The sequence below is a fragment of the Notamacropus eugenii genome, chromosome 4, assembly GCF_028372415.1.
Source record: "Notamacropus eugenii isolate mMacEug1 chromosome 4, mMacEug1.pri_v2, whole genome shotgun sequence".
In the NCBI taxonomy this organism is placed as follows: domain Eukaryota; kingdom Metazoa; phylum Chordata; class Mammalia; order Diprotodontia; family Macropodidae; genus Notamacropus; species Notamacropus eugenii.
The window spans coordinates 5,979,168-5,993,258 of NC_092875.1; the positions used below are offsets into that span (position 1 = coordinate 5,979,168).

The 14,091-nt window shown below is 45.1% G+C and overlaps 1 protein-coding gene across 2 annotated transcripts; it reads right to left on the reverse strand.

The window, feature by feature from the left end:
- Nucleotides 1-1,458: 1,458 nt before the first annotated feature.
- On the reverse strand, nt 1,459-14,024 carry GSTT4 (glutathione S-transferase theta 4). Of its 2 annotated transcripts, XR_011966580.1 has the most exons (6): nt 12,844-14,024; nt 11,658-11,745; nt 10,498-10,648; nt 9,848-10,024; nt 3,928-4,652; nt 2,319-2,404 (listed from the first exon to the last, which is right to left on the reverse strand). XR_011966580.1 is itself a non-coding variant. In XM_072606859.1 (5 exons), exons 1-5 carry the CDS (start codon nt 12,953-12,955, stop codon nt 2,204-2,206), a joined length of 729 nt encoding a protein of 242 aa, XP_072462960.1. In that variant the 5' UTR covers nt 12,956-14,024; the 3' UTR covers nt 1,459-2,203. The 2 variants fall into 2 exon arrangements, 1 of the variants encoding a protein (XP_072462960.1); XM_072606859.1 differs by lacking the exon at nt 3,928-4,652 and having other exon boundaries at nt 1,459-2,404.
- Between the last annotated feature and the right edge of the window lie 67 nt (nt 14,025-14,091).

A 14,091-nucleotide genomic window follows, 5' to 3' on the forward strand; every position in this document is an offset into this window, starting at 1 on the left:
TAAAGTTGATATAAGCCTGGTCTTTGCTCCAAAGAACTTGGAGCCTATTGGGGGATAAGTCACAGGAAACTATAACAAAGTGCTAGGCTCTGATATTCAAGTTATACAGAACAAGAATACAAGACCAAGAGATTTTCCTCAATGAATGAGTAGCTAAAGAATATGAACCCATAGTTCTCAAAAGAGCGCCAATGGCTCTTATTGCTCACAGGGCTGAAACTTGGATTCAGGGGTGAGTTAATGGGGAATAAGTTCTCTGGGATTCTCTTTCATTAGAGTGTGAGCTCCTTAAGAGCAAGAACTGTCTCTGGCCTCTTTTTGTGCTCTCAGTGCTTAGCACCATGCCTGGCACATAGTAGGTGCTTAATATGTATTGACTATATTTTTTTCCAACTTGCATCCTGAATCAGAATGTTGAAGCCTTCTGTACTTGACAAAGGGATGGGAAATATGCATAGGGCTAATGAAGGTGAGAGTATCTCTTAAGAAAACCTGGCAGTTGCTTGGAAGCAACCAAGGTACCACCCAAGAAGGCAACTATGGGCAATCAAATGCCATTCCAATTGCATAGAGACTCTGTTTTATACAGAGGGAACTTCAGCTCAATTTGGTCAGCAAGCATGTAATCCTGGAGTGCCATGTTCAGGATTTTGTGCCAACACCTCTCTCTGCCTGTGTGTGGAAAACAGTTCCTTCCCTTACAGGGTAGTTGGGATAATGGTCCACATGACTTTAAAAGAGCCTTTAAAAGAATATCCCAGGGATGAGTTCTTTGAGAGGTACAAGAAAAGGGAGAGGGGATAGGCAGGTCTGAAGGACCTTGGCCACTCCTGAAAGAAACAGTGCCCCATTGCAGTGGAGATGCTTGAGAGCATGCAAGAACCCTTCAATGAATTATTGTCTTATGGGTATGTTGTTGTAGGGCAATTTCCACCCAATTCCCATCCAGTTCTATTCATTTCACTTCAATGAACTTGAAATCAACAAAATCTTTATTAAATGCCTACTCTGGGAAAGATTCTATGATGTATGCCGCTGCAGCTACTACTAGTACTACTACTATTACTACTACTGCTATCACTACTACTAGCTATCTAGCTATTTATCTAGCTAACATTCAGATAGACCTTGAAGGTTTGTATAGCCTTTAGAAATATTATCTTTGCAAAAGTCTCATTTGATCCTCACAACAACCCTGGAGGAGTTATTCTTACCTCCATTTTGTAGGTGAGAAAACCAAGGCAAAGTTAAGTGATTTGCTAAGGGTCAAACAGCTAGAGTCTGTGGCAGGATTCCAACTCTGGTCTTCCTGACTCAAGGTCCATGCACCATTCCACATGGCTGCCAAAGACATCAATCAGACAATTCCTGCCCTGGAGGAGCATATATTCCTTCAGGTGGATAACATGTGAACAAACAAGAAATAGAGGGCAGATTGAGAGGCATGATAACGGGGGGGGGGGGGGGGGGGGATGAGGACATACCTGAGCTTTGTGATGTCTACACAACCTCTAGGTGGAGAAGTAGAGGATATGGTAGATAGTGCTGGAGCATTTAGCTCGAGAGATATAGAGAATGGGGTTGGGTATATCATTTTGGGAGACCTGTGTCTAAGCATGATAATTAAACACACAGCAACCAATTGCCATCAGCAATCTAGTTTGAACCAAATAATAATCTAGGATGGAGAGAGTGTTCACATCTTGTGCTGGGAACTTTTGAAAACTCCTTTTGGAAATAGCAGGGGAGAGGGAGAGGCTCACTTGCCCTCTTCTGGAGCTTCCAGGGCAGGCACACATGGCTTATTTCTACCCACACGCTCTGTTTCTCCCATTGTTTTCTTTTTGTTGCTACTCAGGAGGTTTAAATCAAACCTCTCACCATCCAGGTGTGGCCTGTCCTCTTGAAGGAGGGAATCAATCAGTTCTTAGAGGAGTCCTGCTATTGTCCCATCTTTCCTATTACTCCTAAATGACCCCCCCTCCCAGCAGTCCAATTGTCAGATGAGATCCCTAGGTGATGCTCCATGTAGGAGCTTGCTAGCAAAGGCCAAGACTCCTCACTGGGTTGTAGCCCAGACACCGACTCTTTATTAAGAGAAGGATGGAACCACCATCATCTTTAGGATCTGGAGAACACCTCTAAGCCCTCTGGCCAATCGAAGTCTTCCCACTCCCAGAAAGGACTTTCTCCATTCATTTGGTTATGTGGTTATACTCTCTATCATGATAAGGATCTTCTCTCTCACACTGGGGTGTAAAATGGATGTATCCCATTTCTTGATGGTTAGCAGTTTCTGATGGGCTTCCTGGAAGAGTCTGGAGCCCACGGTTTCCTCTACCCTCAGGCGCCATGCATTGAGCTTGGGCTTGCCAAGGAAGATATTATAGCTGGCACTCACTGGCTGCAGACAGACAGAAGGACAATGTGTATGGGTTAACTTATCCACGTGCCCAACCTAAACCTCCAAACCATTCCCCTACTACCTCTTTAACCAGGCTCATTCCCACCTAGAGGCCTTGGCTCACACCCTCTCTAACGCTCCAAGTTCCCTCACCCATTCCTCCATTTTCCCAGACCCTGCCTATAGCTCATTTCTTCCATGAAACCCATCCTTAATCTCTTTCTGTTATGTAGGATAACAGTTGAATATTACAGAATCATATGTAATACCAACTTCAATAGCTTCTCCCCCATAAAGGCAAACTATATTGTTACTGTATCTTTATTGGAAAGAGAATCCTGATAGAATGGTAATTGAACTGTCCCTCTGGAAAGATTATTACCTGTCGTAGCAGAAGCAAGACTGAGTGAGGTAGAAACAGGATGGAGAGAACTTTTTCCTGAGAGAACTCTTAATTTATCTTGTGAAGAAACATCATAAAGGGAATTCTTTAGACACTTTGGTAATGAAGCTGAACGGTGGGACTGCTTTTCCAGAACTGAGAATTCAGCTGTTGTAGTGATGGTAAAGGGGAGGATCGAAGTCTCCAAAGATGGTAGCAGGAATTGGGAAGGGTTTCAGGCATTGGCTTAGTAACACAACAGGTCATTTGTGACTCTTAGAACAAAGCCAATGTGTGGTAGGAATGTAGGGACAGAGTGGTCTTTAGTTCTCTGTGGTAGGAACCTGGTGCCAGGAGAACAGTGGCTATGTCCATGCTAAAGGCATTTCTGGGATGTTACCAGACTTTGGCCTTCATGTTGGGCTCTTTCTTGATGGTTCATTTGTAAGGCTTTGACTTGGTTTAATTATGTGAGGAGATGCCTGGGTCAAAGTAACCTCTGTAGTGGGTACAGCTCAATGTGGACATAGGAGGGGATTAAGGGGACCAGCCGCCTGAAGAGTGAATGGCACTGTGAGACCGCTTGCAGATTTGGGATGCAGCAGGGAAGGAAGCTGCCAATGAATGGTCCCAGTTGGGAGAAAGAAGTCTTTAACCAGGAGTACAAGGAAATGTACTGTAGTGGATAGGGTTCTAGGCTTAGAGTCAGGATGAGCTGGATTTGAATCTGGCCTAAAATGCTTATTAGCTGTGTGACCCTTATCTGGCAGAAGTTTAGACTCAGGAGCTTCAAAGAACCTTCCAGTTCTATATCCATAATCCTGTGATCTAGCTGAGGGACCACAGGCAAACCTCTTCACTAAGACTTAGTTTTCTCATCTGTAAAATGGGGATAATAGTTAAACCTACTTTCCAGGGATGTAGACAGGATCAAATAGGACAGTGCAGAAAAAGCAACCTGCAAAACCTAAGGTACTCTAAGAATGATAGCGACCATCATCACTATTATTCATTCATTCAATAAACATTTATGAAGCACCTACTATGCACCATTTAAATTAAATCAGACAATTCATTGGAAGGCCAAATACCAAAGCTGCCTTAGATACTTTGGCTATATAAGAAAAAGACAGGGACTCACTGGAAAAAACTCTGATGTTGGGAAAGATTGAAGACAAAAGGAAGAGGGAATGGCAGAGGATGAGACGGATGAGTCATGGAAGCGATGATGGAGGCTAGAAGGCTCTGGCGTGCTACAGGCCATGGGGTCAAGGAGAGTCAGACATCCCTGAATGACTGGACAATAACAATAAAAATTATGTTCCAGGCATTGTGCTTCGCACTGGGTGTACGAAAAGAGACACAAGACGATCCTTTCCCTTGATGGGGAAGATGACATGCAAACCAATATTCTATATGCAAAATAAACTACAGGATAAATAGGAAATAAGAACAGAAGGCAGGCACAGAAATTATGAGGGGTTGGGGAAGACTTCCTGCAAAAGGTGGGATTTTAGTAGAGACTTAAAGGAAACCAGAGAGGTGGTAGTCAAAGCACAGGAGGAAGAGCATTCCAAGAATGGAGGGAGAGAAAGCCAGAGAAAATGCCTGAAGTAGAGAGGGGAGTTCCTGGTGGAGCAACCAGGAGGCTGGTGTCACTGGACCAAGCAGTAGCATTGAACAGTAAGGTGTAAGAAGACTGGAAGGAGAGGAGGGGCCCAAGTTAGGAAGGGCTTTGAATATCGGCAGAGGTTTTTGTATTTGGTTCTGGAGGTGACAGGGAGCTGCTGCAGTTTATTGAGTAGGGAGTGACATCTTAAACTTGAACTTTAGGAAACTCCCTTTAGTGGCTTCAAGGAGGAGGACCTGGAGTGAGGAGAGACATGAGACATCATCACTATTCTAGCGATCCTCACAGACAGGGATTCAATGCCTTCACCAACCTGATTGCCACCCTCCCAGGAAGAAACATGACCATCTGGCTGTGGGCTGAGAGGGACAGTGATTTCTCTAGGGCTAGACTCCATGCCTTTCTGGATGCAGCCTGAGATGGAATCTCTTCTCTTGGCTGTCCTATCTCACTGCTCATTTGCATCCTATCAGATTCAGCCCAAAACCCCAGAGTAAGGTCTTCAACACATCTTCAAACTATCACTAAGTGCCACATCTGTGGAGGCTTTCCAGCTTGGCAGGATCTGCCCAAGCCTTTGAGAACTCAGAAACACCTCCAGTCTCATGAATTGAAACCCTGGAATGAGTGGGGTGTTTACTGGAAGGTTTTTTTTTTTTTTTTTTTTTTTACAATTAGCAAGACAATTGCCCTTGGGAATCTAAGCCTCTCTGCATTTTCAAGTTAACAACCTGTGCTGGGAGGCACAGTGGACAGAACATCTGGCCTAAGGTCAAAAAGTACCTGAGTTGAAATCCAGATTCAGACACTTACTAGCTATGGGACCCTGGGCAAGGTACTTAACCATGTTTGCCTCAGTTTCCACATCTGTAAAATAAGCTAGAGAAGGAAAAGGCAAACCACTCCAGTGTATTTGCCAAGAAAACCCCAAAATAGGGTCACAAAGAGTTGGACACAATTGAAATAACTAAACAGCAAGATTTCCTTAAAGAAAAGGAAGAATTAGATGTTTAGGCAGTTTCTCTCAGACCCCAGACTCAATCACATCAGACTGGATGGCAAAGTGAGTGACCCATTTGGGATACAATATTAGAAAGATCCTTCTGAAGGTGAAAGAATATGTGATATTTTACAGGGAAGGAGTGGGCACACAGGGACAATTGTAGCTTGATGTCCCTATGGTGTATGGACATTCCTTTCTTTCTGCCTCAGAGGGAGAGCACTGTCCAGTAGCTGATTGAGTGGTCACTGAAGAAAGTGCCTTGTAAGTATAAAGGTGACCCTAAAATGTGGTCTGTGGTTATTTGCATAAAAACCCAGAGGCTTGAGGCACAAAAATTAGTTGTTCAAGGTCATAGGACAAGAAAGTAGGGAAGTCAGGATCATTATTTTACAGATGAGGAAAACTATGATCTCCAATATGCTAGCTGTCTTCAAACATGGAAGTAGGATCAGGCTTATTCACTTCTTCACTATCAGAAGGCCATGCTAGGAACAAGAGGTGGGAGCTTCAGAGAGGCAGTTTTCGTAACTTGAGATTAGGAAAGTCTCCTGGTGGTAACTGAAAACAGAGTGGACAATCTTAGGAGGTTGTGGACTCCTTATGTGAGGGCTTCAGGCAAAACCTGGATGACCACTTGTGAGAATATTATGGAGGCCACAGGGCTTCTAAGGTGGTCTTTGAACTCTGAACATTCTTCGATGCTCTAAAGTCCATTTGGATTTTGTCATCTAGTGTATTATTTCTCCAGCTTTGTAGAATCTTAAATTTGATAAACATGCCATTTGTTCCTTTATCTAAATAACTAATAAAAATGTTAAGCAATCCCTGGAGCATTCCACTAGAGTCCTCCTTCCAAGTTGACATCAACCCATTAGCTACTAATTTTGGGGTCTGGCCATTCAATTACTTACAAATTTACTTAACTATGATCTAATCCACATCTCTTGATTTTGTCTGAAACGACAAAATGGTAGAACGTTAAAAGTTTTGCCAAAATTTCCACTTGATCTAGTCTTTAATAGGCTGAGAAGCAATCTTCGATCATAGCTGTACCCTGGTTCACCAAGATACATTCTCTGTCCAATTAGGTCAGCCTGAAAGGACCAATTCTACACATTGCTATTTCCCTTGTGATTATTCATGTTTGTTTAGTATTTCAGTCAAGGTTCTTTTGTGACCTTATGGACCATAGCACACTAGGCATTTCTGTCCTCTACTATCTCCTGAAGTCTGTACAAGCTCATCTTAGCTGTTTCCATGACACTGTCCATCTCATTCTCTGCCATCCCCTTATCCCAGGCCTGCACAACCTGCAACATGTCAAAGGATTTCAGGTGGCCCAAGGTAAACATCTTCTACATTTTCACAGGCTACCCCAAACCCTTTGGGGGTGCCCGAGAGCCACAGGTTGTGCAGGCCTGCCTTATCCTTTTGTCTTCAAATTTTCCCAGCATCAGGATCTTTCCCATCGGTCCTATCTTTTCATTTATTTAAATATTTATATTAAATATAAATACATGTATTATATAACAATTATATAAAAAATATATATTAAAAATATTTAACTTCAGCTTTAGAATTTGACCTTCCGGTGAATTTTTGTTGTTCAGTTGTTTTCAGTCACGTCCAACTTTCAGGATCCCCTTAAGGGTTTTCTTTTCAAAGATAATGAAATGGCTTGCCATTTCCTTTTCCAGCTCATTTTACAGCTGAGGAACTGAAGCAAGCAGGGTTAATGACTTGTCCAGGGTCATATAGCTAGTAAGTGTCTGAGGCTGAATTTGAACTCAGGAAGGTGAGTCTTCCTGGCTCTAGGCCCAGCACTCTACTCACTGCACCACCCAGATGTCCATGCTTTCCAATTAATAGGCTGAATTAATTTCTCTAAGTGTTGATTGATTTGATCTCCTTCTGTCCAAGGGACTCTCAAAAATCTTCTCCAGCACCACAATTCAAAAACACTGAAATCGTCAGCTTTCCTAGTAGTCCAACTCTCATAGCTATACAATGCTACTGGAAAAGCCCTAGCTTTGACTACGTGGATCTTTGTTGGTCTAGTGATATCTGTTTTTCAGTAAGTTGTCCAGATTTGCCATAGCTTTCCTTTCAAGAAGCAAAAGGTCTTTTCTTTTCATGGCTGCACTCATCCTCTGCAGTGCTCTTTGAGCCCAAGAATATAAAATCTGAAACTGCTTCCATTTCTCCTCTCTTTATTTGCCAAGGAGTGATGAGACCAGTTGTCAAGATCTTAGGGCTATTTTTTTTCTGATGTTAAGCTTCAAGCCAACTTTTACACTCCCCTCTTTTATTCTTATCAAGAGGCTTCTTAGTTCTTTTTCGCTTTCTGCCCATCAGAGTGGTATCATCTCCATATCTGAGATTGTTGATATTTCTTCTGGAAACCTCAATTCCAACTTTTGATTCCTCTAGCCTGGAAGTTCACATGGTGTACTCTGCTTGAAAGTTAAACAAAAAAGGTGAAAATATACAGCCTTGTCATACTCTTTTCCCAATCTTAAAACAACTAGTTCTTCCGTGTTTGAATCTAACTATTGCTTCTTGACCCTCATTGTTGTCGTTGTGCTTGTCCTTCATTCTCAAAGGGAACCATGACATCAAGATGATGACATGACTTGCAGTTGACTTTGATTGGAGAGAGGGAGGACTGACCCTCATACCAGTTCCTTAGATGACAAGTCAGATGATCTAGTACTCCCGTCTCTTTAAGAACTTGCCACATTTTGTTGTGATCCACAGAGTCAAAGGCTTTAGTGTAGTCAGTGAGGCAAAAGTAGATTTTTTTCTGGAACTCCCTTGTTTTCTCTATAATCAAGCAAATGTTGGCAATTTGGTCTCTGGTTCCTCTGCCTCTTTGAAAACTAATCGCTCATCTGGTAATTCTTGGTTCACATATTGCTGAAGCCTACCTTGCAGAATCTTAAGCATAACCTTGCTGGTGTGTGAAATGAGTGTAATCATTTGATAATTTGAACGTTCCTTGGCATTGCCCTTCTTTAGGATTGGGGCAAATTGATCTTTTCCAATCCAGTGAACGCTGTTGAATTTTCCTAATTTACTGGCATATTGAGTGCAACACTTTAACAGCATCATCTTTTAGAATTTTAAATAGCTCAGCTGGAATTCCATCACCCCTGCTAGCCTTATTGTTAGCAATACTTCCTAAGCTTACTCAACTTCATTCACCAGGACATCAATTCTTTGGAGCTACAGTGGTTCATGGCTTACCATCACATGGCACCATGGAAATTTGAAATGACTGTCTGAATAAATTACACTTTGAATTGCCAATATGTTAAACATGGTCATGCTGTGGCAAACCAGATTCTGCTTGGTTCTTTCTTCTGCTTGTGACACGGTGTCTTTAATCTAGTCTTTTCCATCTGAGCTTTCTCTCCTAGATTTGTTTTTAGTTATTTCTAAGGACTCCTTTGCCTACCCCCACCAAATGTCAGCATCTCAGAGCTTAAAGAGTTTATACTTAAGATAAACTCTCCTCTATGACATAATAATAACAATGATAGATAACATTGACATAATTACTATGTGGTCAGGCACTATGCCAAACACTTTGTAATTATTACTTCAGATGAGGAAACTGAGGCAGAGAGGTTAAGTGACTTGCCCAGGATCACACTGCTAGGAAGTGTCTGTGGATGGATTTAAAATTGAGTTTTCCTGATTCTAGGTCCAGTGCTCTAACCACTGCACCACTCAGCTGCCCCATCCATATGCCTGACAATGATTACTCATTAGTAAAGAGCCTTGGGTGTGGAGTTGGGGAACCTGGTTCCAATCTCACCTCTGATGCTTATGACCTTTGTAACCTCAGGCAAGCCCCTTCAGGAACTGAATTTCCTCCTCTGTACAATGAGGCCTTTGAGGGCCTTCTGTGGCAGCATCTTCTCCCTCTTAGAGCTCCAACTCTTGGTCACTTTTTTCCTTCTGGCCACCCTGTAGCTTCTACTAATTTGCTCCTAGATCTGAATTCTGTGACCAACTTGTCCCTGTGACTTCATAACATCTGAGAGTTTGATAACTCTAGAGAGGTGTGGGCCTCTTCCTATTCTGACTGACTTCCAACCCAAAAGCAGCTCCTACTTTGTCATTTTCCTCAGACTTGCCCCCTGGCCTCCTGTTCCATGATGCCTTGTCTGCAGGCTCCCAGTGATCTCTGGGGATCTCTTGGGCATCTGCTAACCAGCTGAGCTTGAAAGATCCTTGGAGAGGCTCCCCTCTCCCCTCCACAGGGACTCACAGTGGCCTCTGCTGGGACACCTTGAGCTTCTGGGATTCCCACCCCCTCTCAGTGGGCATTTCTGGGCCTCCCTCCCCTCTCTCCTTTTCTCTCCCCTCTCTCCCTCCCTCCCCCCCCCCCCCCCCCCCCCCGCCTCAGCTCTCTCTCATCACCTGCATCATCTCCACGACAGCCATCAGATCGGCCAAAGAAATGATTGTCCCTGTTATAAATGGCTTATCTTTTAAGAAGTGATCACAAAACAATTGAAGGTTGGTCTGTACTTCTTCCAGGATATCATCCATCTTCTCCTTTGGCACTTCCTGCCCCGTGATCATTGGGATCAGCAACTGTCATCAAGAGGGTTGGGGGTCAGGAACAAGAGAGAGAAAGGGAGGGGCAAAGAGAGGAAAAAGAGGCAGGGGAAGGACCCTTCTCCCTGACATGCCTGCCTGCCTAAGTCCGAAGAATTTCTCTAAGATCATCAAGTGCCTTCCATCAGCACCAGCCTAACCTATGGCCAGGGTCTCACCTGCCATCCTGTCCACATGACCCCAGACCCATTCCTCCTGTTTTCCCTCCCTCCCTCCCTCCCTTCCTTCCTTCCTTCCTTCCTTCCTTCCTTCCTTCCTTCCTTCCTTCCTTCCTTCCTTCCTTCCTTCCTTCCTTCCCTCCTTCTTTCCTTTCTTCCTTCCTTCCTTCCTTCCTCTCTCCCTCCCTCCCTCCCTTCGGTCTCATGCCTATTGAATGGCCACAAGGAGCAGCCTTGGCAGATTTCCAGGTTCCTGCCCTCTAGGGGAAGCAGGGGAAGGAGACTCCTCACCTTTGACCACAGAACCTTTTCCATGGTGATATGCATGCCCTCATGCTGCCAGGCCATGTACTCATCAATGGAAGCCCGCGTATGTATGTTGGGTGGGTACCAATAGATGGAGGTGCTGTATTTGTGGGTCAGGTATAACAAGATGGCCACACTGTGAGGGAAAGGCCAGGGCAGGGGAGAGAGAGGCTGGTGATTGGGATAAGTGAGGATGTCCTCTTCCCCGCCCCCCACCCCCAGCACTTGAGCCACCAGGCTAACCCTGAGAGGTAGCCTCAATGGGGCACTTTAAAGACTGAGGAGTACATGTATAGGTGTTATCCTACTTGTGAGGCAGGGGCTATTGTCAGCCCCATTTTATAGATGAAGAAACTGAAGGTGGCAGAGGATTATGATTTATTTGTCAGTGTCTAAGGTAGGATTTGAACTCTGATCTTCCTCAATCCAGGTCCAGCATTCTAGCCAGGGCATCCTCTAGTGCCCAGAGATGTCTCTTTTAGGAAAAGGGTTGGATCAGTGTTTTTATTTGACAGCTAGGTGATGCAGTGGATAGAGGGCTGGACCTGGAGTCAGGAAGGTAAGTTCAAATCTGACCACAGATGCTGGCTGTGTGATTCTGGACATGTTGCTCAACCCCCTGTTTGCCTCAGTTTCCTCATCTATAAAATGAGCTGCAGAAAGAAATGGCAAAACTGCTCTAGCATCTCTGTCAAGAAAACCCCAAATGGGGTCATGAAGACACAACTAATCAAGCTTCCCCCCGCCCAAAGTGATTTCACTGGTGTATATAGTAAACTCTCATCTCAGTGCTGGTTGGCACCTTTTCTGCAGCTTAGTCCTCAGGAGCTTGAGAAGTGACTTGTCCAGGTCTGGGCAGCCAGTCTGGGCAGAGATCATTCTTGTGTACCAGTTTCAGGCTAATTTTCTAAAATTGTTTTGCAGGGGTTGCCTGAGGTCTGAGGGGCTTCAAGGATGATTGCTGAAGGGTAAGAGTTAATACTGCAGGGGAGAAGAGGACCTGGAAGCCCACTGCCCTTGTTTGCCCAGCAGCTGGGTCCCCGGCAAGCTGGCCCTGACCAATGGATATGAAGATGCCCAACACCCATGCAGGGGACTTTCATGCCCAAGACTCTGCAGTGTCTCTCTGGCATGGCCAGTATTACCTCTCAGCCAAGATGAAGCTTCCCTCCCGGAGCACGGGCACTTTCCTCAGGACACTGATTGCTTCAAATTCTTTACTGTGCTGTTGACCTGTGCCAGGGGGAAGGTCCCACATTGAGCACTGAGCAGAGCTGAGGGGAAGCACAGAGCCCTTCACTCCCAGGGCCCTGGCTCCCCTCACAGAATCCCAGAAACTCCAACAGCTTGGACCTTACAGACCATCTGCTCCTACTCCCTCAGGCCACAGATGAGGACTCTGAGGCATAGAGAAAGGAGAGAGACCAAGGGCACACAGCAAGTTAGCAGCAGCCCTACGATTAGAACCCAGGCCTTCAGGGTTCTAGTCACTGGTCCACTCCGTCTTCCAATTCATGCTCCCACAGAAGCTAGGTGGAGAGGGTCAGACCTGGAGTCAGGAAGACCCAAGTTCAAATCCTGCCCCAGACACTTACCAGCTCTGTGACCTAAGGCAAGCCATTTGACCTCTTTGCCTCAGTTTCTTTATTTATAAAATAGGGATAACAGCACCTACCTCCCAGGTCTGCTGTATGGACCAGAAGAGCTACCATATAGAACTTTACAAATGCTAGAGCATTCTATAAATGCCAGCTGTTACTGGTATCCCCATCAGCATGAGTTGCTGTAAGTGTTCATCTGGGGTCACACAGGATTTGGAAGAGACCCCAAAGATGATTTAGTCCAGTCCCCTCTTTTGACACATGAGCAAACTGAGGCCAAAACACATACAGCCCCCAAAGACCTAGAGAGGAGAAAGGCAGAACTGGGCTGGTAGAGTGTGTGGCTAGAAAAGAGGCAAAGAAGAAGGCTGGACTCTGGAGCAAGGCAGGAGATGGGGCTTCCTTGGGGCCAGAAGTCACTGAATGAGTGAGTCAGCAGCCTCCACTCCCTCCTATCCTTAGCTTTTGGGCCCTGCTGGCTCCTTTCTCTATCCCTTAGCTCAGGTCAGCTTCTAGGACTGGGAGTGGCTGGCCCTCCGGCCTCCTACACCAGGCAACTGCTACTGACAGTGGACCTGTGTCCCTTCCCTGAGCTTTCTGACCTTCCTGGGGGAGCCTTCTTTAGGTCAGGGTGGGATTCAGTAGCTCTGGAGGGCTCAAACTGCTTGGAGATCATGGAATTCACATAGCTATGGCCCAGTTCCCTGGGGAGTGGGACCCCGCTTTTGACCTTGCAACACATCCATGGGGAAGTAGTCGAAGTGGATATTGTTCATCTTGGCAAAGATATAAATGGCTCGACAGGATGGGGAAATAAGGTCCAAGTACAGTTCCAGGCTCATGGTTACCGAAAGGGAAGGGATGGAAAGCAGTGGGGCCTCAAGCCACCTTTGAGACAAGATATGCCCACTGTCCTGTCTGGAGATAGACTCTGGATCTGCAGATGGCTATATGCCCAGGATCACCATGGGCCAGTTCTCTCAAGGCCTCAGTTCTAGAACCTCTACTTTCTGTCCACAGTGTCATGGAGACAGCCAGGCACATTCATTCACTTGTCATAGTGTTCTGTCCTTGAGAGGAAAGAGTCATGGAGTCACAGAATCTGAGAGCTGCTAGGGACGTTGGAGATCCTGTGCTTCAACCAAACCAATCTAACCACCCAGCTCTTATGTGGGGATCCAAGAAGCTGTAGCATGTGCAGTGGCCACACCTCCAGAAACCATTTTGGTAGATGGCTAAACTAGGCTGAAGATAACCAAGAGACCCCAAATCTGTTGGTGAGTTGGTGAGTCTACACTAAGTATGTGAAGACTTCCCTTGGCGGAATGGGTAGATGAACACAATTTATTCCAATGCATGAAGGCAGCTGAAATAGGCACTATGGAGCACTTAGAACTTGGGCAGACATCAAAGACACCAAGGTCACTGACTTCATTTTGAGTCATCACCAGTCATCTTGCCTTTTGTCTTGCCACTAGACATGCTCTTTACACAACACTGACTACTGAAATCCCAGGTTGTGTTTGTCCTTCATTCTCGAAGAGGACTATGACATCATGAAAGTGATGGTGACATGACTTGCCGTTGACTTTGATTTGAGTAAAGGAGGGCTGTGCAAGGTCACCAACCTCACTTTCTTCTTCACAGCCATTTGGGTCCAGTGGCCAGATATTCATCAGAATGGCTGGAGATGGCCCAGGATGCAATGAGAGACCCTGGCCATTTTAGGCCAGGTCTTATCCGAATCTCATTTTGAGTGAGATACTCCCATTCATTGAATAAGTCTCTTTAAGTAGTTACTCAAGGGATGTCTCTTTTAATAGAAAAAAAAATCAAGCTGGGAGGGGAAGACTCTCAGGGTAAAAGGGAAGCAGCTACCATTTAGTATTTACACATGAATCAAAAGACACCAACCATACTAGTTTGCCATTTTTACCTACTTCAAAGTCCTCTGGTGACACATAACTGATGAAGCAAC

Excerpts from the sequence above, each read along its gene's own strand:
- GSTT4 (XM_072606859.1), bottom strand. The coding sequence starts at position 12,955 with ATGAGCCTGGAACTGTACTTGGACCTTATTTCCCCATCCTGTCGAGCC. Across the intron at positions 10,649-11,657 it reads AGCTTCATCTTGGCTGAGAG|TGTGGCCATCTTGTTATACC; the intron begins GTAATACTGGCC and ends TTTCCCTCACAG. Across the intron at positions 2,405-9,847 it reads CTGTCGTGGAGATGATGCAG|CCAGTGAGTGCCAGCTATAA; the intron begins GTGATGAGAGAG and ends GTCTGTCTGCAG.